The following is a 22,747-nucleotide window of genomic DNA, read 5'->3' on the forward strand; positions in this document are numbered from 1 at the left end:
CGCAGAGACTTATGGGGGACACTGCGAAGGGAGTATCCAATCAAGATTGATCCCAAGGCCCTGAAGGGACAGCCACTCACTGAAATAGAGAACCCTGCTGAATATATCAGCCGCCAGCTGAAGAGGTGGAAGCAAGAGACTGAGGAGGAAGTTGACAACAGTCCTCTGATGACCACGCTATTCAGAACGGCAGTAGTTGAAGCCATGCCAATTCCAGTAAGAAGTAGACTGGAAGATGTTGTGGGACTGGCATCAAAGTCACACAGAGAATTCTGTGAGCATGTGGTACATGCCATCGAGAAGCACCGACGAGATAAACAAAGGGTGCAAGAGCAAGACAGACAAGTTCAAAGAAAGGTTGCCCAATTGCAACTTGGGGAACTGTCAAACAAAAAGAAAGCTCAAGCCTCAGCTGAGGATGCAAGGCCAAGTGTGGAGGCACCCGTAATACCAGCTGCAGCCCCACCTCCAGTACCATCAGTCCAAGCGTCACCTGTCATCAATGTATATGCTTAACCAAGAGCAAATCGAACGCCACAAAGGACCAACCCATGGCCGGCACCCAATTGGGTCGAAGGAGGCTATGGAGATCGACAACCTCAAGGCCAAGGACCAAATTCACAACGGCAATTTTCAGGTCCAGTTGACCTATGGCGAGGTCCAAATTATGGTTATTAGGGGGCCCAGAGAATCTTGCAAGGAAAGGTCAGCTGCCAATAGTAACACTAATACCAAAAAAGAACCAGTAGTACAAATTTGTCAAAACAGTAGGATTTTCAGAAGGCGTCAAACAATACCAATGACAGCTCCAGTTCGGCTAACCTATATTTGCTAGGAAGAGATGCCTTATGTAAACTGAATGTAAATATTTCATGTATGTCTGAGGAAGTGAAATTAGATAGAGCTTAGGAAAAATTTCCAAATGACTGCTCAGACAGCACGAGCAAAAGTGTACTGGTTAGGAGATATATCAAAACCAGTGCTCCTGGCTTTCCAAAAGTGGGAAAAGTACATCCTTGCACAAATTCCAAAAGCAACAAAACCACAGTCTGAGTACCACTGCACAGTCTACTATGATCCAGCATGTAGCAACACCAAAAGAAGTGATCATTACTCCATTTGATGTTCCACAGACGTCACAAATCAGTGAAGGTGAGAGTGACTTAAAACAGGACATGCTGAAACATGTCCCAGAAAATTTGTGGTCAAAACACGAAAGAGACATAGGGTTAGTGAAATCTGCGAACCCGGTTAGAGTAGAGCTCAAACCCAACCTGAAACTTCAGAGACGAGCTCAGAACCCTCTGAAATTAGAGGCAGAGAAAGGTATAAATCAAACAATTGAAGGGCTTGTGAGAAAGATGAAAAAGGTTTGCTTGTTCCACCAGTCTTGTTACTTACATTGCTTATATCAGATGTGCACAGTCCCGATTACTGTGCAAAGGGGGAAGTTGTAAGGGGGATAAAACAACAAGGATATTGGTCACCATATTTACAGTCAATGGTTGATGAAGTCTTGGGACAATGTGAAGCAGAACAATGTCAGAAAAGGTATAACCACACCCATTGGACACATACCAGTTCCAGAAGGACCATTCAAACATCCTGTGCTAGATTTTGTAGATATGATTAGATCGGTGTATGGAAAGCGGTACAGGTTAGTAGTGATTGACCAATTTAGTCGTTGGGGTGAAGCGACGCCGTCAAAATATCAAAGTTCGGAAACTGTTGTTAAATTCTTGTTAAGTGAAGTAATCCAAGTTTTGGAATACCATCAGAAATAAGGTCAGACAATGGTCTGACGTTCGTGAAAAGGGTAGCCAAAGGAATTCTACAACAACTGCGAATAAAACAAAGGTTAGGGTGTGTCTATCATCCCCAGTCCCAGGGAATGGGAGAACGAGTAAATGGGACACTTAAAGCCAAGCTCAATAAAATCTGTGCTAGTACAAAGTTAAATTGGGTGGATGCACTACCACTTGCATTAATGAGCTATTGCATGCAAACTAACAGAATTACACATCTAATACCGCATGAGATGCTTACGGGTCGACCCATGCCAGCACCGCATTTGAGAGGGCCTTATAAAGGGCCCCCACTTGAGCAGTTGCAAAGTGAATTGAAAGAGTATATAAAATATGTTAACTGCCATACATGGAGCTATCTATGTGCAGGAGAAAAACAGGATTCCTGAGTCGACAAAGGTGACAGACGGTTTGGTGTGCCAGGCGACCAGGTGTACATCAAAGTGTACAGGTGAAAGTGGCACGAGCCAAGACGAGAGGAATCCTATAAGGTGGTTGAGCAGCCTCACCTATTTCCCAATCCGGACGATCGTGAGGACTCAATGAGCCATGAGGTATGATTGTTGCCACAATTGGGAAGGGAGCCGGATCGTGAGCTGAACACCACCATCTGTATGTCACTATGCACCAAGTCCTCTCCACGAACTGTGCAAATATTGCTTGGGAAACCGCCATCCCATGGACAGGACTGATATAGAAGGGCAAGGGACTTGACGGAACTGAACAACAATGCACTCACTTACAGTTAAATCAGTGTTGATAATACCAGTCAGTCAGTAGTAACACATGTACTAGGTACACGTACTATATTAGGAGTATATCAGTCGCTCACTATTCTAGTTGCCTTATAGCGTTATAGTGTGAGTGAATGTACACGCACGCAGTTGCTCAACAAGGTATCTACACAGTACTTTAGAGCATTAAGGATTTTACACAGTTACCATAGACTACAGGTAGTCAACGATGTCAATACTCACTACATTACAGCGGTTAGATTACATTTATATATTGAAGGGTGTAGTGGATATGTTAGTTAGGTAACTCATAAATTGAAATAGTCATCAGACACTCAAATAATAAGCATAGGGTTAGAGTTAGGAAGGGAATGTTCCAGTGGAGGTGGCGCCAACCAAGGGAACCCGCCAACTGAGACGAGCCATTCCGGAGGACCGCATCAACCGGGACAAGCCATTCCTGAGGGCCACAGTCGAGGAAAAAGCCAGACCGAGCAGAAGGACATCCATCCAGGAGGCTGGCAGTGAGGAAGGGGTGAGATGAGCGCCCTCCTCCTACATGTGACGTGCCAAGTCACCACCTCATCTCGACAAAAGAAGCCAAAGGGTCCCTCCAGATGACATCGTGCTGACCATCGGCGGGTGGTCAAAGAAAGGGACTGAAGATGGCCAACACCGAGGCACAATAATCCTCTGGACGACGATAACGGGAGCAGAAACATTGCTCTGAACCAATTCTGCCCTCGCCCTGGGCCCCAAATCCCCTCCCACAACACTTCCCTTTCCCCATGGTCTAGGACAAGAAGGCGGCGAGATTCCTTTGAACGCCATATGTGAATTCTTTTCGGAAAAGGGTACTGTGCCAAGGGGCCAAGACTGGACCAAGCGACATTGTTTGTTGTTTTGGGGGTTTAGTACCCCCAAAAGGGGGGAATATATTGTAAAATGACTACTTTCTTGCACATTGCATATGACTTTTCTTTTTGTTAAACTCTAGTTGAACTTAAGACGGCTACGTGACTTGGGGAGGCCAACGTGACCTGATTGTTATACAAGATGTGTTCGGATGGGAGGGGAGTCCAGGATGTTTTGCCAAAACACTTAGGTCCAGTCACGACACATGACCAGATAAGGACTGAATTCTGGAAATCCACGTCATTGCTGGTGTTCATGAGGTCTATATAAGCGCTGTGTTGAATAAACAAAGGGACCCCCTTTTCCTACAACTGCAGAGATGGTTCGTGTTGCATTATTTGCCAACACAACATTCCATTCAACTGTCCATTCATTGTTCTTGCTACTCGTAGTACTCACTGCAACAATGCAAACAATTTAAAATGTGGAAACTAATTAGTTTCCACACTTTATTACTCTAACTGCATTTGTATACTTATACTACGTATGTATTAAGCCCATGGAAAAAGCAACAGATCTGCTTCTTGCCTGAAATCAACTATCCACTTCCAGTTCCACATGGAACTGAGCACTCGAAGAACCTGGGTACTGGATTCACTAGCTACCGCCGACATGAGGGTGCTGACAAATGAATCGTGAACCTGACATGCGTTCATAGGCTTAATAAGTCGGGTAGGTGGACTTGCTGCGTGTGTGGAAGTTTCTCAGGTGACGAAGACGCTGCAATGAGCGCTGAATCATACGTCAACGTCACTGCCATATTGGATGTGGCAAGAAATAATGGAGAAAATGCCTAATTCATGTTCTGCATAAAACTGTCACCATTGATTGTATTAGGCCATTATTACGTCATTTTACATAAAGAATTTGTTATGACACAAAGTCTGCATGATGCCTGTGGCGATACCAGCCTCCACACGCATTAAGTTTGGTATATGGGAGTCTCCATGTTTTTTGTGCATGCGCACTTTGACACCCAATTTGAGTGAATCGAGTACCTGATTCACTTTAGTGAGTGACTCAAGTCAATAAAAAGCATCATGTTTACAATCACTAGAGCCAATAACAGTCTTACATTACAATGACAGCAGTCTTTGCTTTTTTCCCCCCAAATTCCACCGTATTAAATTAAATTAAAACACATTTTGAAATAAGTCTTTATAAAAATGTCACCCTTGATTAACTTTGTTAATTCCAAAGTAATCTTTGTTGACATAAATTGAGAGCCTGTATGTTATGGTATTAGTACATATTGACAAGGAAAGATCACCAGAGAGCTAAATGAAATGCATAAAAGCGAATAAGCGAAACTGAAATTTGTGCAGAATGGGGGAAAAAAAAGACAATATCCAATGCCCACTTCCTGATTTTCATTTTCATGCTCTTGTGTCGACCCACACCTCACCTCCCTGCTTCTTCTCCTCTCTCAAACACACATATCATCTTGGATTGCATTCCCGTTGCTCTCCACCATCAATGCCATTTTCTGTCCAACCCTCTCCAAGCCTTTGATTCCATCTTCAATTGTAGCTCTCGATTGGTGCAACATCCCTCTACAGTGCATGAAATCAAATATGGCTCACCCCATCCTCCACTCCTGTCTCTTTACCTCAGGTCTGCCTCTCGCGCCTGCTCTAACTTCCCAAGTGATGCAGCTTTGATCCTCGCCCCGTTCCCCCTGACCTAAAACACACACAACTCAAAGCTCCACCTATGCACAAGGGTGCACAACTTTTGACAGCTGCACAGACGCTGTTTAATAGAAAACAGTAATCAGCATTGCTGTCTCCCCAGTGTGTTCCCGTCTTATAATGAAAGGAAGATGAGGAAGACAGCGACAGAGGAAGCGACCTAAAATTGATGTCTGTGCATCGACCTTCCCGTAAAACCCAGTTAACACCTCCTGGCCTGTGAGAGCTTATTAGCTGAGTGTGACTGTGCGAGTGTGACATCACGTGCGTACTCGTACGATACAGTTAATAGCTTGTTTTACGTCTCAAGCTCACAATTCCCCTTCGATTAAAAGAAATGCTGTTGTGCCCTAACTGAGAAGCGTGTGTGTGCGTATGTGTACAGTATGTTTGTGTGTGCTTTACTGGTTAGTCTGGTCCTGATTACAACCCCCCTATCAATGGCAAGAGCACTCAGCCTGATAAGCGATCACATGAATCAATACTCTTGTTTTAAGTGTGTTCATTAGTGTAGGTTTGTGTGTGTGTGTGTGTGTGTGCGCTCATACACAGGGTTGGTTGGTCTTCTAGTTGCAGCTCACACAAGCTAACTTTTATTTAGTGCCTTGATAAATCATGTCATCCTTTTAACACGCCTCTCCTCCCCTTTCATTTCCTCCTTATCCTCCTACTTTCTCTTCTTCCTACTCGCATTTCCTCGACCATGTTTGTCCTATTCCCTTTCTCATAGCCTCCTCACGTTCCCTTCCATTTTTTAACTTTACTTAACATTGTGTTAACATTGTGGTCAAGTTGCAAAACACAAAAACCGTATGGGTGACAGCTTTTATATTGTTGTGGCGCTGCAGCACGGTCAATTACATGTAGCGGAAACCTTGATAAGTCATTGAAAAGCATTCTACACTGGCCACTAGGTGTCAGTAATACTACTGTAATGTTTGACACACACACACAGCAGATTTGATCGCCAGAACAACAGGTTTTTATTGCAGGGCTACTGTTGCTGCTATAACCCACAACAAGCTAAACCTCTGAACCCGATGTCACTTCTTGTCCGCCTGCCACTAAGCTCCCCTTGGGAACACATTTAAAGCAACACACACAATGAGTTTATGTTTTATTTATGTCGTAAGTGTAAAGGTGACTATAGGGGTGTTATGTCATGTCTAGAGGGCTCTAATAATGCCAACACAACATATTTAGAAGATTGTAATATGGAAATATTCCATTTATAAATAGGGAATCTTACTTCCCAGAAATTGAATTATTACGGTTGGGTTTGGAACCAATTAACTGTGCCAAATGAGGGATTACTGTATTGCTCTTCTCAACGAGCAGTGAGTACACATTCACAGGCGGGTTCCTCTTCTCTGTGGCAGTCATCAAAACACAAAGAAAGTTAATTTGAGTTCTAAATACATATATTAATTTAGCTTTTCGTGTTCTTAATGACTTTTCGTTAATGCATCATGGCCAATAACGTCAAAGTCATGATGATGTGATAATATCACCCCAACCTCTGCAAACCACCACCATCATACACCATCAAGATTGCAGTGCTGTGGGAAACACCTCCTTTCATACTTTATCCTCTCATAACCACTCCTTCCACCTTCCCTTTCCTATTCATTTCTATTTTTCTTCCCCCTAAAAAACTACATCCAGTTGTTCTGATCTCCTCCATTCCCACCAATCTGCTTGGGTTTAAATGTCAAAGTTGGAGGCCCTGCTTAGATTCAGACACAAGTACTGTAATCTGTCACCATGAGACCTAACAATGACAAAAAAAAAAAACCTTACAAAAAACGGGGTGATGCCGAACCCGCTCGTGTGATTCGAAGCAGCTGGACAGTTTCAACCAAACCTGTTCAATTGAGATTCTTACATGTTGAGAGTGTTTTCCCTTGTTCTCGCTTAGGAAAGCCAAAGCAGAATAGTTTTATATCTAAAGATCATCTTCGGTGTCTTGTATGGTTGACCTCACCTTCCGCTGACCACAAAGCACATCACCAGAAAGATGAGCAGCACGATGCCACCGGCGATGGACACAGCCAGGATGGTGGACTGGTTCGGGTCTCCAATAGCAAAGACATCTGCAGAGAGAGGATGTGAAGGAACATAGCAGATTTAAAAAGAGGTGCAGGGGAAAGTGATATGTTAGATGGAATAGTGAAAAACATTTCTGATTAAAACCCCTTCCCGCATCGTCTGGCTGTGAGGACGTGAGAGAGGATGTGAGAGCCATTCCCACTCGGGCCGCCTCTGCTCAAATGGATATGTTAACGTTGCACATAAGGCTACTGGCTCGAACTTTCTGGACAGTTGCATCGATTTTTACACCGCACCAATCGAGCTATTAATCAAAACAAATGCCCCATTTATCTGGCTTAGCTGAGGGCGGGCACATCTATATGTGTGTGTCTGTGTGTGTGTGTTAGTGAGCGAATGAATTCCCTCAAGCAAACCCAGTCAGCAGCATCGATCCTTTGTATTAACTGGCACACACATATTATTTAATGATCAATAGAATGATCAGATTTCAAATGTCATTGGCATTATGCACTCTCACCAAACACAACATTAGGGCACCTGCACAGTCTGCACAATCCACTACTGTACTGACTCCTTGTGATAATAAAGTAATCCCTCGTTTATCGTGGTTAATTGTTTCCAGACAGACTGTGATAAGTGAATATCCAATTTCCGCTAAGTATGATTCCTTCTTTATAAATGGAATATTTTCATAGTTAGAGCATCGAAAACCTGTTTAAGATCAATTTTTAACATTATTAGAGCCCTATGGATGAGAAATAACAACCCTAGAGTGACCTTGTATGACCCAACATATTGGACATAATGACATTAAATGGACCATTTAACATATAAATATAAATTGTGTTGTGTGTGTTGCTATTAATGTGTTCGCTAGTGGAGCATAGTAAGTGGCAGACAGGAAGTGATGTCAAGAGTTTCGAGTTGAAATTCAGAGTGATTTGAGTTACGGTCGCAACAGAAGCCTATGTTTTTATTAGGCATTATTGTGCTTGTTGTGAGATAATTCAAACCTGCAATAAAAGCATGTTGTTCTGGCGATCAATTCAGGTGATTGTGTGTTTCTCCAAACAATTACAGTAACATTACTGACTGGCAAAAATACATATTTGCATAAATATATGTATGCTTTCACTAATAAAGCCACATTCAGACACATACGTGACAGCATGATTTCTTAATTGATATATTTCTGAAAAAAAAACTATTAGAGTGAAGCCCCAAAATTCAAACCATGAAGCAGTGAGGGACGACTTTCTATTACAACGACCACATACTATATCATCGCTGGAAGCAATTCTTGCTTCCCAGCATGCTTTGCCAGACTGATTTTAAATAATAAATATGACGTATGTGTGTATTGTTATGTAAGTTATTGTTTGTCATTATGTGACATCGTTTCCGACTATTCACTCCCCAAATAAAGAGCAAATCAAGCATCTGAAGCGTCGTTGACCTTCTCTTAACTGACTCATGAGAACCACAGTATTAGTATTCACTAATACAAGATAATACATGTTGTCCAAGTAGTTGTAGTTGTATCTAAAGATGACTGTGAACCTCATATAAATATAGTGAAATGCTCAATAAGTGTGATGGTCGACATTTCCACAAACATTATACAATATGTTTTAGAGTAGGCACAGAAAGCATATTTATTGACTATCCAATGATTAGTAGGCTAATGTCTTTCCACTGTACACTGCTGCACAAATGATCTATACATACACTACTGTACATTAGATGATTTATCGGCCTCTCTGCCTTGCTGTCTGAGAATCAATGTGCACTTTGAGGACCACATTATGGGGCCTCTGTGGCAGGAAAGAGAATGTTTTGCACATGATGACAACACACATAAGTGACAGCTACAAAACAAGCATATATTTAGTTGTTAGGAAGTGGCCAGCACTATTTCTTTAGAAGAGATCAAGATGAAAGAAAGGCACAAATTGGATTTCTTGGCTTACTGGCTTACTTTTTTGTATCTAATAAATCTTCTTGGATACGCTGATGACAACAGAACTGAAGCAGCCATTTAGATGAAAAGTGAGCTATTTAATAACCATCCTGTGGATTGATTCTAAACTCCAGCGGGGACAAATCACCACATGGAGATATAATCTCGCCGCACCGTTTGTACTTCATCTTTGTCCTCCTTGCTCGCCTGCTCTTTGAATTTAGATCTGAACATGTTTGCACTGCTTGCATGTGACTTATCAATAATATTAGCAGCACAGAGGAGATGAGATGATGGATCATTCATGTTTACCTTCATGGCTGGTCTCCAGTTCGATCTCACCACCATAGCTGCCGTAACCTCCGTCTGTTTTGGCTCTGACCCTGAACACGTAGGTGGTGCCTGGTTTGAGGCCGTCTACTGTCATCATGTTGGAGCGAGTTTTCAAAACGGTGTAGTTCTGCTCCCGCTGGTTCTGAAGTGGAGACAATGGAGGGGGAAAAATGTACTCAATAATCAAATATTAAATTACCCCTAGAAGATAAACGGTACTCTGCCAAAAGCAGAAATTAAAATGCATGTATATACATATATACTCCATGCCAGTAGGTGGCAGTAATACAGTCATTCCAATCACGATTTGAACATCACACGCTCACTCTATCCCGTTTTATTCAATTATTTTATTAAATAATTTGTTAGTTTTGGGGGTGAATATGGTCTGTAAATGGAAAAAAATGCAAATTGAAGAAAATTATACATATTTATGGCCTAAGTTAAGCATTTCCGAGCATAAAAATGCCAAAATTAATGAAAATACAAATAGAAGGCAGTAATAGAAGGGAGTAATAGAGTATCTGTGACCTGCTGTGTGCACCTTTCAGAAGCGGCGCCTGGAAAGTTTCGTGTGTCATGTCAGCTAGAGTTGACTGTTAGCAGCTCCTGTGTGAATATTCACTACGTGTGTTCTCTGTTCATTAATAAAGCCGCTGAAGTGCATCGTGCACTTGTGTCTAAGTGTCAGTAATGATTGATGACACAATAGCCACCAGAAAGTACACTAACATAAATTAACAAAAGTCAAAACCAATTAAGATTACATGAAACAAAACAACAAACAAAAAAATTGCACTTCAGGAAACACATAAGAGGTTTGGGGGGGTGCAGGGTTATCATCCATTCAGCATGTGGTCAAGTTGTGCCATTCTCTGTTTCTTGACCACCAATGGTGTGTGTGTGTGTGTGTGTGTGTGTGTGCATCTTCAAATCTGAGTGTAGGAGAATGAATGAAGGATGAGTGTGTCAGTAAGACAGACCCCCCGCAGAGAAACTGCTCATTTTCTAATGAAAGACACTCTGCCACATGGATTAAGACTATTTCACTGCTAATGCCCGCCATCACACATACACCGGTACTGAGGCTTAATTTCATCACTTTGAGCACGCTTTACGAGGTTTGTCCAACAGATGTGCGAGTAATTGGCATGTTGTGAGCAGTCGGGGATTGTCAGGAACAAGTCTGACATGCCCTCAAGCTAAAACACAACCAGTGAACCAAGAGGAGAGACATGTTTAGTTTGTACACTACTTGACTGCAACCAGGAGAAGCACTGTTGATTCAGTTTCGTCCATTTGTGGCGCCCCCTATGGTTTATGTTCAAAGTGCTTTGGAAGAGAAGTATGGATGGAATTCAGATCCTCAAAGGTTTTGTAATCATTAGACAAATGCCCATGACTATATGTTGTTGTGCACTAGACGTAAATAGTACTTGACAATGTGTAAATTAGTCATGTGGGAGCATAACCAGTTTGTGTCAATGCACTGCATTTTCCGTCACAAATTGCTTTCCAATTGCGTAATTTATATGTAAACAGAATGCAAACAGTGTATAAATGAGTCCTCAAGCTTTTAAGGTGTGCCATAAATCAATAAACAATTAAATGACATGTATTGCTATGGAAAAGTGTGACACAATGCAGAGGCTAAATGTGCGCAAGTGTAAACATTGCTATCACTGGTCTCCGGTGTGCACAGTACAGAGGTGCTGAACTCCAGGAGCACCCTGATGCACCAGCTCCTATTCCTGATAAGTATTCAAACAGCATTCAAATCCTCTCCCGAATGTGGCAGGGATTTTGAAACTTTCTCAGGGCTGGTTCTGCTTGATAAGTGTTTTACCAAATTGCTCTCATTAGCTGACAACAAACATAACTCTAGGCGTCCCTCACCATTTTGCACTTTGACTTTTGCAGCTACACTCCATCATGTTGTCCAAAGACATTTATTGAAAAATCATATTGTGTTTCCTCACTGTTGGCGTATATTATTTTCTACAATCCAAATTCCTAAATGAACTAAAATGCAATTATACGGCATTCAGAAGACATACTGTACTCATCCATTGAAAGTCAAAAAGCCTGGGTATGCATATAAATAATATATATGCATAATATATATGCATATAAACAAATTGCAGTATTTTCACAGGTTAGTGGTTGCGTGTATGTGTATGTGTGTGTGTGTTTGAGTCTGTATTGGGGGTGGGCAACCCGCTGCGGCTCTTCAGCCTCTTTGTTGTGGCTCCCTTCGCAATGCTGGAATAATTTAACACCCAAGTGCGGAAAATCTGACTTTTTGTGAGACCATGAATGCGTCCTGGCTGAGTACTGACTGGGGATTGGATGAATACAAGGAAGGCGAGGGATGCCTGCGTTGATTGAGATGCGACAGACAAGCATTCAGCCAACGCGTTGAGGTAACCAATATGTTCTCCAAAAAAGAAAAACGTTAAAATGTTCACGGACGGTTGCCTTTGTCTTCTCTGCCAACATCGCTGGCTTGCATCTATGCTTATATGTGACAAGAAACAACACAAAACGCTGAAGGACATTTTCAACACAAGAACTCAACACGTTTTGAAAAGTTGCCATCTATTTCAAAGTAGACGTACATATATAATAGTGGTCATCCCTGCAGTCCAGCCCTGCACTCAGCGGGCTTGAACGAGCGACCACATCTGACTGATGGGCTCCACACCACGGGTGGCGAAGTCGCCTCTTCCAAATTTTTGACAGTCTGTGTCCAGCCATGCGAGACACAAAATCTGTGCGTTGTTAAATTGTATGCCTGTTAGATGCCATCCCAGAAAGTTGAAAAGTGTTCAACTTTCTGGTTTCATTTACTGACCAATGAGCGGACATGTTGTAAGCTTTCACAGGTAACCATGGAAAGAAAAAAAGGCATCAGATTTCCTGGAGCTATTTGACATTTCTTAAGAAATTTGAGATATAAAGAAAAAAATAGCGGGATGGGAAGCGTGACAGACTCATAATTTCCTATGGATGTGAACCCACCACAGTTGTTCAAGGAGGCATGTAGTGAGGTTTCACCAAGATGATAACCCGAGTAGTTAGCATCCGTTACACATGCACACTGCACTTCTATTGTATTCTGTTGTTAGAACTGGTAAAATAAAGAAAGATTGACACTTTTAAAAGTTTATAAGATTAAACTTATGAGTTGCAGCTCCAGACTATTTTTCTTTTGTGGGCGAGGGGGTAAAATAGTTGAGGTTGCTGGCCATTTTCTTTTATTATGTCTACTAGACTGGAAAAATGAGTTTAAAGGTAACTAAATGGATACTATTTCATATCTAGAGGGCTCTAATAATGATAAAAAGGAAGAATGTTTAAAATAAGGTTGTAAACAGGTTTGCTACGCTCTTCAAACTATGAAGACGTCCTCAAAGCATGCAGGGAAAAGGGCGGGATATTAAGTTTGCGGCAGATGGGAATGTTGGTGCCCTCTTGGCAGCCGAGGAATCCGTTGCATGCAGTCCCTTTTAAGAAGCAGGGATAATTTGCTACATTTCTTGGTGTCAAGCTAAAGTTAAACAGAACCCGTTGATATTTATAGCATAGACGTGACACGTGGTAATGATGCTTTAAAAAATGAGCTCCTTCTCACCTTCTCATAGTAAATGACCTCATACTCCACTATTGCACCTTTAGGTCTCTGTGGACCCTGCCAGGCCAAGGTCACGCTGTCCTTGCTGCGCCTCTCCTTCAACACCACGCTCACTGCAGGGAAAGAAAGACAGAATGAGATATTGAAGTTAACATTGAAGGTAAAGAAAGGACAACTCTGTGGGAGGGGATATTAGATGGATACCTACTGTTCCCTCATGAAAATCACCACATTTTTAACAGCCACACCATTTTAATTATGCTAATGATAGTGTTTACAAGGTGTTTTATATATGTGTAATTAAATTATTCTCTGATGTATGAGGGTGTGTGTGTGAGAGGTCCATGATGATCTGCTAATTATTAATGCGAGCCGCAAACCTTGTGACTTCCAAGGGAGCCTTCCAACATAGGGCCTCATGTTGATTGCTCGAAGTATATATGACTATGTATATGTGTGTATGTGTAGATGAGAGTGGCATGTGTGGGGTTCTTAATGAGGTTAACAACCTCCTACGCACCCATTAGTCATCACCAGCCTGTCATATGCACTTGGGCCGCACACGTTTTTCACACATCCACACTGTGTAGGATGCACATGCAATCACAAAGACGAGCAATAAGAAAGTGTCATTGGAAGGTGTTGTGCCACCGAGGAGCTCTAAAACAGCTTTGTAGAGTTCTCTCAAATTCTAACAGGTTACAATGAATTACTCTTCAATAAATATTTCGCCAATTGGTATTTTGAACATGTGGTAGTAAACATGATATCTTTAAGGTGCTTCCATACCTATAATCAGTTGATGGGTTTGTAAAATCGATGTGAGATGTGTATCACAAACAAAGCATGGCACTCTTTTTATCTCATTGGTTACAATGATGTAAACAGGAAGCAGTTTTCTCTGGAGTAAAACACCACTACTCCAAGCTACACAGAGCACAATTACCCTTTTTGTTAAAAATACTATATCACCAGCAAATAGTCAAGTGCATTTTAAGCTGGTGTCTTCAGCAAATTACCTTTGAGTACCCAAAAGACGTATTTGTACACATGGCTTCCCTAAGACAAACTAACCTGTCTGTGATGTAGTGATGTTAATCACCGCTGTTCCTCTGGGGGTGGGACTTAAGTCCGACACGCCATTCTGGCTCTCGATGATGAAGCTGTAATTGGAGTCTGGCTGCAGGTCGGTGACTATGACTGTGGCTGATGAGAGGCCAAACTGTCTGGGTACAAAGTGGACGCTGCTACCACAGGGCATGCACTGTTTCCCATCGCCCGAGCACTTCTTGCAGTGAAGACGGTAGGTGATGTCACCACGTCCTCCCGTGTCTCTGGGGGGCGACCACTCCAGGGTGACGCAGGTTTCATTCACTGTGGAGATCGGGTTCTCTGGAGCAGAAGGAGGTCCTGAGAAGAGAATAATAAATACTTGAGAAATACTGACAAAAATGGGAATTTGAGAGTTTTTTTAGTCACTTATGATAGTGATTCAATTTAAACTCTGCTGAACATATTTTGTTGTGCATGGCAAGGTGAGATGTCCATGTGAGGGCGGGGGCAACAGTGTCAAGTGTTTCCAGGAGGCTATTGGGAACATTAGTCCAAGTGTTGAAGATGGCCTCAGGAAGGGCATCCACTGTCTGGAAGTGATGGCCAACTTCCCTTGCCATCCATCCCCATATTTTTTTTATATGGGATTTAAAAGAGGGGAATATACGGGATGGTCCAAAAGACCTCCCTGAAGAAGTCCTTGGTCAAGCGAGCATTGTGAACTATAGCGTTGTCCTGTTGAAAAACACCCAGCTGTTACCACACAGACGAAGGCCCTCAGTCATGAGGGATGTCTGCTGCAATATCTGCACGTTATCATTCACCGTTTGACAACCCTGCACCACCTGAAGCTCCAGTGTTCCACTGAATGAAAAAGCAACTTTTTAAACTGGTCTTAAACAGGTCTGTATATCAGGAGGATAGTCATATTCCTTTGGATGAAGTCTTTTCTCAGGTTGGCTTTGTGAACTGCAGCGTTGTCCTGTTGAAAAAAAAACACATAGACGAGGGCCTTCTGTCTTGAGGGATACCGCCTGAGGGATACAAACTGCAAGATCTTTATATAGCCATTTGATGCCTCTCCACAACCTCCATTGTTCCAGTGAAGGAAAGGTACCTCAGATCAAGAAGGACTGTCCCATGCAGAAAATATCTTAGGTGGGATCTCCTTATCATGTCAGTAACGTTGGAAGCCATCAAGACTGTAAAATCTCCCTTCTCCCACACGCCTGATTGCTATTGGACAGCACCACTAACCAGTAATTTGAGTCTTGACAGACGGCCAATCGGTTCCTCAGGTGAAATTTTTCGGGGTTCACAACTTCATAACCCTTCCATAACCCTTAATACCTTTGAGAAAGTTTAAAATGAAAAAGGTGGTACTCATCCCCAATTTTTGCTCACACTTGCAAATACAGCCGGTTAGGACCGGGGCTTGAAAGCCGCGGCCTGACTGATGATCACGAGCCTCAAACTCACTCACCTCACCCTGCCAAGTGCTTGGCCCCAAATGCCACACCAATCTACAGCTTTTCAAAATGCCACCCCGGTGAGACATTTTTTGAGGCACATTTTTCAGGTGCAAAACTTATATCACTCTCACAAAGACAGGCAGCATTGTTCTGAATCAGTATTTTAAAGCAACTATGGGCCAATATAACTACCTTGCTTTTTCACTGATATCGTCCGATGACGATTGGTGGCACGATTCATATGGTGCACACTTTACAATGAGAACCTACTATTCATTCACTCCACAATCTGTACATCTGCAGCCACAGCTGCTGTAAGGTAGGCTGACTGAAACAGTGGCTGGCACGAGAGGCAAGGAGGGTGAAGTGTCTTGCCCAAAGAAACAACAGTAGTGCCTGGGTGATGGAGACCACCAACTCCCTGTTTCTTGACAACTTGCAGTAATCTTGTAATTACAGTTTTGCAAAATTGTTGTCATGAACATTATATTTGTTCAGGCTCATTATTAGACTGATCTTAGCCAGTTTTTAATAATAAATCATTCATATAAATGAAAACAAATCAATTCAAATAGAGTAGACATTTGGCATTCAGTAGACAAATGACTTTGAAAAGAGCTTGGCTTGGTTTGGAATGTATTCTGGGCAAGAATAAGAGACTACATTAAAATCATTAGTTGGAACTATCACAAAGAATTAAATTGGCTCTTGCTGCATAGAGGGTTTTGCTGCTTACAATAAACAATCATCACATAATGACGATAGGTTCCATAGGCAGAGCCCAAAGTCAATTTCTCATAAATCATTACTTCTTATGATGTAGAAGCCTGAGTATTACTCATGAGTTTAGTACAAAGTATGAATTTGTCAAGAGTCCCTTTCACTCTAAAACGTTGGCACCAAAAATAGTGCAAGTAATAGCATCGTTCAAGATACTTGCTCTGCTCCAAACATAGTAAGACACTATATTATTTGACTGTAAATGCTAACAAACAAGATTATCCCAAATCTGATGCATCATCAATTATGACTAGGAAGTGCATTTGCAGCTCTGGTGGCAAAACAAATATATGCTGTATTTATTTCCAAAGGGCCTTGAAGCAAAGTTTGGAATTATAACCACACATTATGTGCTCAGGTTGGATGGTGCACATGCATCTTGTTAAGTCTACAGCGTGTTGAAAAGCCTGTGGCCAAAAAAAATAAATCAGAAAGCGCAAGCTTCTGTTGAGTGTATGTTGCTGCAGGTGCCACTAATATCTTGATGTGAGATCTTGGAAGTCCAGTGTAGTTTGAACGTGCTCTGCAAGCCACAACATTTCTAATGACTCCACATTAGAAACACCTGCACAGATTTCCACCCACTTGCAACCCTAGGTTTGATTGGCAATACCAGAAAGGTATTCATTTATCATTAAATTATCATAGTTACCTTATTTGTCTAATGGTAATGGTAATGGTTTTATTTCATTTAAACATGCATCAGATTACAATTGAGTGCATCAATTAATCAGTTCACAGTTCCACATGTCCAAAAGGAGTAGGAAGAAGCAAAGCGTATTAAATCCTACCCCTCCATCTGGTACTTTTACAATCACTAACTGTTACATTTGTTCACTTCCTGCTTTCCTAATATAGTTTAAGTTTTTTTTATTTTGGTCACGTACCGAAGTACGAGGTGATATGACCATCCAATGACATAATGGGTACCATAGTAAGTGTCAATATAGTGATATATATAGCACATCATGACTGGTTCAAGACTCTTCATCCTTGTATTTAGCAAACATCAACTGCTTGTATTGTTTCTTGAATTGGCTCATCGTTGTGCATTGTTTGAGGTCCTTACTCAATCCATTCCATAGTTTGATTCCACATACTGAAATGCTATGGCTTTTTAACGTAGTCCTAGCATATAAGTGTTTCAAATTTAGTTCTTCCCTGAGGTCATATTTCTCCTCTCTTTTAGAGAAGTATTGGAAGACATTTTTAGGTAATTGGTTATTTTTAGCCTTATGCATTATTGTAGCTGTTTGAAGATTAACTATATCAGCAAGTTTAAGTATTTGTGATTTTAGAGTTAGTATGTTCTCTGTAGGCGGCATTGTGAATTATCATTAGTGACCTTTTTTGCAGTACATTTAGCGAGTGAAGATTGCTTTTATAGTTATTACCCCATATTTCCACACAATAAGTAAGATATGGTAGGACAATGGAGAGCAATAAAGAGTGTGGAGTGATTTCTGATTGAGAACAAATTTTGCTTTGTTCAATATTGAAATATTTCTGTCCACCTTATGTTGTATGTATATTTGCAATATGAGGTTTCCAGCTCATATTTTCATCTATTGTGATCATATGAAATGAAAACTACAAAATGATGGCAAAATAGTAGTTCAACACCATTGCCAAATACAAAAATAATTGTAAAAACATATCCCAAGTAATACGTGGGTTGATCAAAATGACGGTAGTTGTAATACACATAGTAATTGTCATTCAAATGCATGATTATCTTTGGGTAAAGTGATTTTTTTTCATTCTTTCCAGTATCAATCTGTTGGCACATGTCATCCTGGACTGAGCTTTTTGCCATCCTGTTTAGAAACACCTCATGCGTAGGTGCACTCATTATGGCTGCTCACAGCACAGCGTGTCGCAAGTAGTTGAAGCATATGGAGATTAAAGCCCAGATGACTGTCCAACCTAATGACATGTCATCAGGTCCTAGCTTGAGCACTGATCCCTGGGGGACTGCTGGCACAGCCTGGGCCTTTCCTGATTAGCCTTCCCAACGGTGACCCTCTCAGGGGCATGGGGTGCAGTGGGCGTCGGAAAGCTCTACGTCTGGGAATCGGAGGCCATGCTGAGGATAATTGAAGCTGTCTGTAATAAATCTGCAGGAATAGCGCTCTGACTTATTCTGCTAATTCTGTCATTTTCTTCTCGGTGTCCCCCACTTCCCTCAGCCACGGTGAACTGTCCATCATCATCATTTCGAATGATATGTCTGTGATCGTCCCGTGCCCCCACTGTTCGATTCTTTTGGCCCTGTCTTAAGTGTCATTCCAGATGTCTCCCCTTAACTTATAGCTTCACCTTTTCTCCTTATTTGATGCATTTTCCCTCTCTCCCCTATCCCTTCCCTGTTCCCATTTAGAGGAGCATACATATTTGAAGGAGGCATTAGTCATTTCCAGCTGATAACACCTGTCACATCTCACCTGCTACAACGATTAATGAGTGTAATCTACCATAACCTGATAATGGGGCTTGTGAGTGTGCGCTCTGGGGTGTTTCTGTGTGCTCTTCTTCTCTCCCAGTCTTTGTCATCGTGTCACTGTCCTCTCCACCCACACATCCTCCCGTCTATCTCAATCTATCGCGTTGCGTGCAGTGTTCCCTCCACCTCCTCGCCTTCATGCTTATCGGAAAGAGTTAAATCCCGTTGGCACTGTGTGTGTGTGTGTGTGTGTGTGTGTGTGTGTGTGTGTGTGTGTGTGTGTGTGTGTGTGTGTGTGTGTGTGTGTGTGTGAAAAAGACAGAAAGGTCATGAAATGTCTGTCCTGTGTGCTTTTGATAAGAGTATGACCCTTGTGTTCTCACGTCACACTGACCTCCAAGCTAACAAGCATACATGCATGTGTGTTGCAGTAGCGCGTCTACAAGCCAGCCGGGGTTCCAGAAATATAAAATTAGAAAGCTGTCATGTGCAGTAAATCCTAACAAGAATACATTACAAACTAATTAAATTGAATGTAATCCAATAGTTGTAACTTAAAGCCATTGTTTGGTGCAGCATGCTATGAAATTAACTGTCGTCTGCACAAGAGTGTGTGAGTGTGTCTGTGTGTGTGTGTGTTTACTATTTGTGCATAATCATCACTCACGTGTGCACGCCATAGAGCGTGGGTCGCTGTCAGCACGGTGAAAGCCTTTCTCGCAAATGCACTCTGTGGCTTGTTCCTGCAGGGACGAGCTGTGAGGAGGACATTTGGTGCAGTAGGCGTCTGTAGCCGAGGCCTTGTAGGTTCCTGGTCTGCAAGCTGGGTCGAGGACAAAGGAATAACAAGATATTAATAGAGTCAGTGCAAGCCCAAACACAAGGACAAAGCTGCTTTATATGTCCTCAATATTGCAATACCTGACACTTAGAGTACTATGGCTGTGTCCAACATCCACTTCATTAGGTAGGACATTCAACACAAGTGTTTAGCTATCTGAGCAGTACGCATTGATCGTGATTATTGTGATTGTAGACGTGGTGCCCAACTACTTTGCATGATACTCAGAGCTGTTTTTGTTAATGTCTGCAAGAGGCGTCTGCCTCTCTTCCAAGTCCCCGAGGGAACTCATTTATAGCAGCAACACACACAAGCAAGAGTCTTACTTATGCAAGTGGTTCGCATGGAGGCTACACAGTCAGGAGATTGGGAAAACCTGGGTTCGATTCTCTGCTTGGGCATCTCTGTGTGGCGTTTGCATGTTCTCCCCGTGCGTGCTTGGGTTTTCTCCAGGTACTCCGGTTTCCTCCCACATTCCAAAAACATGCTAGGTTAATTGGTGACTCCAAATTGTCCATAGGTATGAATGTGAGTGTGAATGGTTGTTTGTCTATATGTGCCATGCAACTGGCTGGCGACCAATCCAGGCTCCAGTATTACCTGATAAGCAGTACAGAAAATGGATGGATGGATATTATAATTAGAGCCATCCCAGTTTACTAGATCATTGTGTTTCACCGTTGTCGTGGAAATTCATTTATCCACTTTTTTATTGTAGTCATTATTATTATTTAACTGCCAAGCAGAAAGCAGACAGAATCGCCACACCCTAAAAAGTGACAAAGTGCATAAAACTAAAGGAGTAGCGGTGCTGCAGAGTCACTAGAAGACAAACTGATGGCACATACGTGTGTGCCGTGCAGCACCCATGGCAAAGAACAAGAAAACAACAGTGTGATTTAATGCATTGTGACATTCGGTCTACGTGAGATCCTTTTGCATCAGGCAGAATGACCGCGGGGTCGTACAGTACAAAACACAGCCAAACAGCATCTCAACTGTCACTCCTCTTAGATAAGGATTAGCTCTTCAGGCTATTGGGGAAGCACAAACACACACAGTCACAGCCACGCTGGCAGTAACATAATATGACTACTGCTTGGCTCTGCCTGCATATTAGTCATTATGTGGGCTTGTAAAACTGCTGGGGATTTGGGAATAAAATTGTGCACTTTGGATCTAAGGCAGTGGAATGAAATCCCTGACTTTTCCCTTTGGTAATCTGAATATAGATTACATGTATTTATTTATACATTCATAGTCCCAGTATTCAAATCCTCACAAGCCGAGCCTGTCTCTGTGGTAAACAGTATTGCAGTCTGCAAACCCCCCCCCATGTAATGAAAATGAGGGTGCCTGAGACCCGCCCCTGTGAGCGTGCTTATGCATATTTGTCTGAGTGAGACCACCAATGTGATGGAATCCACCTGGTGCTGATTGCATGTCCATGGCCCATCGCTTATTGTGTGTTAAGCATGCCACAAATATGTGTGTCTGAGCCGGTGTATGTGCCTGCTGAGTGCCTGTGCCTGTAGTGAAGGTCACAGATTTAATCAAGGTACAATCCACTCATCCTCGGAAAGCTGTAAATTATCACACTAATGCGTATACGCACACACTTACACACATCCTACATATATGCAAGGCAGTAGTTAACCTGCAGAGAGAGCGATGGAAATGTGTTCTAAAAGCAGTGTGATTTCTCAAAAGTGGAGGTAAGTTCTTCCACCTGGATGCTGTGCCCACTTGCGTACTGACTATATTTTTAGGCAAAACATTCATCATATTGGGAGCAAGGTCCACCCGCACAATCCCCAAAAGACCAGAAAGAACACAGGAGCTGGAGGTGTGCTGGTTGTGAATAAAAGTAAAAGCAAGGTAAGGAGAGGGAAGGACGGGAAGTGATTATTCTCTAAGGGAGGACTTTCTGGCCTCTTTCCTCCTTGCCGTCGTCTTCCAAGGTAATGGGTGTCCATGTGCTATGCTCTGTTATTGGCTGAGGTGCAGAAATAGGGTGGACTGGTAGATATTTCTCCCAGGGTGCCTCATCCAGAGCATCTTGGCGTCCACACAACTGCCTGATCAAACTTGGCATCTTGAAGTAGAGCTTCTCCTCTCCTGATTTTTCTTCTCTTTTGCATTGCTCATCTCACCGCAGTTTTTATGTCTCACAATTTCCCCTCCCCTCCACTTTTGCCCTCATGGGACGCTCACTAACTGACGTGACTCCCTTATGATTAATGCCTCACCGCAGATAAGAAGAGACAACGGCACAAACACACCCCTGCACACGAAGCAGTCACACTGGAGACCACAAGTTGGGCTACAAAAACTATGTCGAGTAACTTTGAGAAAGCTCCGGATTTGCATTATACTCAACTTAGCAGACATAGATATTGTAAAATATTCAAAATAAACTCCATCCTCCGTACGCCATCAGGCTAATTATTCAACACTAAATGTTGTGTTTTTTGTACGGCTAAGGCATGTTTGTACATACAGTTTGTACATAAAGTTGGTTTGCAGGATTATAATTAAAATTAAAATTCTCTTGAAAATAATGTTTCACTTGCTAATACTTGTCATTGTCTTGTTCAAGTCCCAGAAGGATAGTGGATGGTGGACCTTTTCCGTTATGCAAAAATTAATAGAAAGACAGAAGAGAATTCTTCACTGCAAAAAAAAAAAAAAATGGCCCACTTGCTCACCCCACAGTACATTCATGCACGTAATAAGGACAAGTCAATTAATTCCTGGGAGCTGATGAATGACAGCCAGTGTGCCTCACCAGCCATGGCAGCACAGATCGCTGGGAGATTTGGTAAATGAGAAGCAATTGTTGGCTGTCATGCCAAGGACAGTGCAGTCAGTCCTTGGGTAAAATGGCAGCATTTGTTTGTAGTGAACCTAGGTACGTTTTAAAAAATGTCATTGATTATAAATTTGGATTGCATGTGATTTTTTTTGTTTGTGTGCAGCCCTACTGATTAGTGAAAATCTTCTTCTTCTTCTTTCCCTTTTGGCTTTTTCCTTC

General features: G+C 42.1%; 1 protein-coding gene across 1 annotated transcript in view; it reads right to left on the reverse strand.

Annotated features, from left to right (window-relative positions):
• The window catches only part of epha4b (eph receptor A4b), a 119,060-nt gene that overhangs the window by 37,421 nt on the left and 58,892 nt on the right, over positions 1 to 22,747 (reverse strand). The window contains exons 6-10 of the mRNA XM_058068979.1: positions 19,540 to 19,695; positions 14,199 to 14,534; positions 13,125 to 13,237; positions 9,470 to 9,632; positions 7,130 to 7,238 (exon numbers count right to left, since the gene is read on the reverse strand). Of these exons, the coding sequence (XP_057924962.1) occupies positions 7,130 to 7,238; positions 9,470 to 9,632; positions 13,125 to 13,237; positions 14,199 to 14,534; positions 19,540 to 19,695 (877 nt within the window). The remainder of the gene's footprint in view (positions 1 to 7,129; positions 7,239 to 9,469; positions 9,633 to 13,124; positions 13,238 to 14,198; positions 14,535 to 19,539; positions 19,696 to 22,747) is intronic.

This window comes from Doryrhamphus excisus, chromosome 3 (assembly GCF_030265055.1).
Source record: "Doryrhamphus excisus isolate RoL2022-K1 chromosome 3, RoL_Dexc_1.0, whole genome shotgun sequence".
Classification (NCBI taxonomy): domain Eukaryota; kingdom Metazoa; phylum Chordata; class Actinopteri; order Syngnathiformes; family Syngnathidae; genus Doryrhamphus; species Doryrhamphus excisus.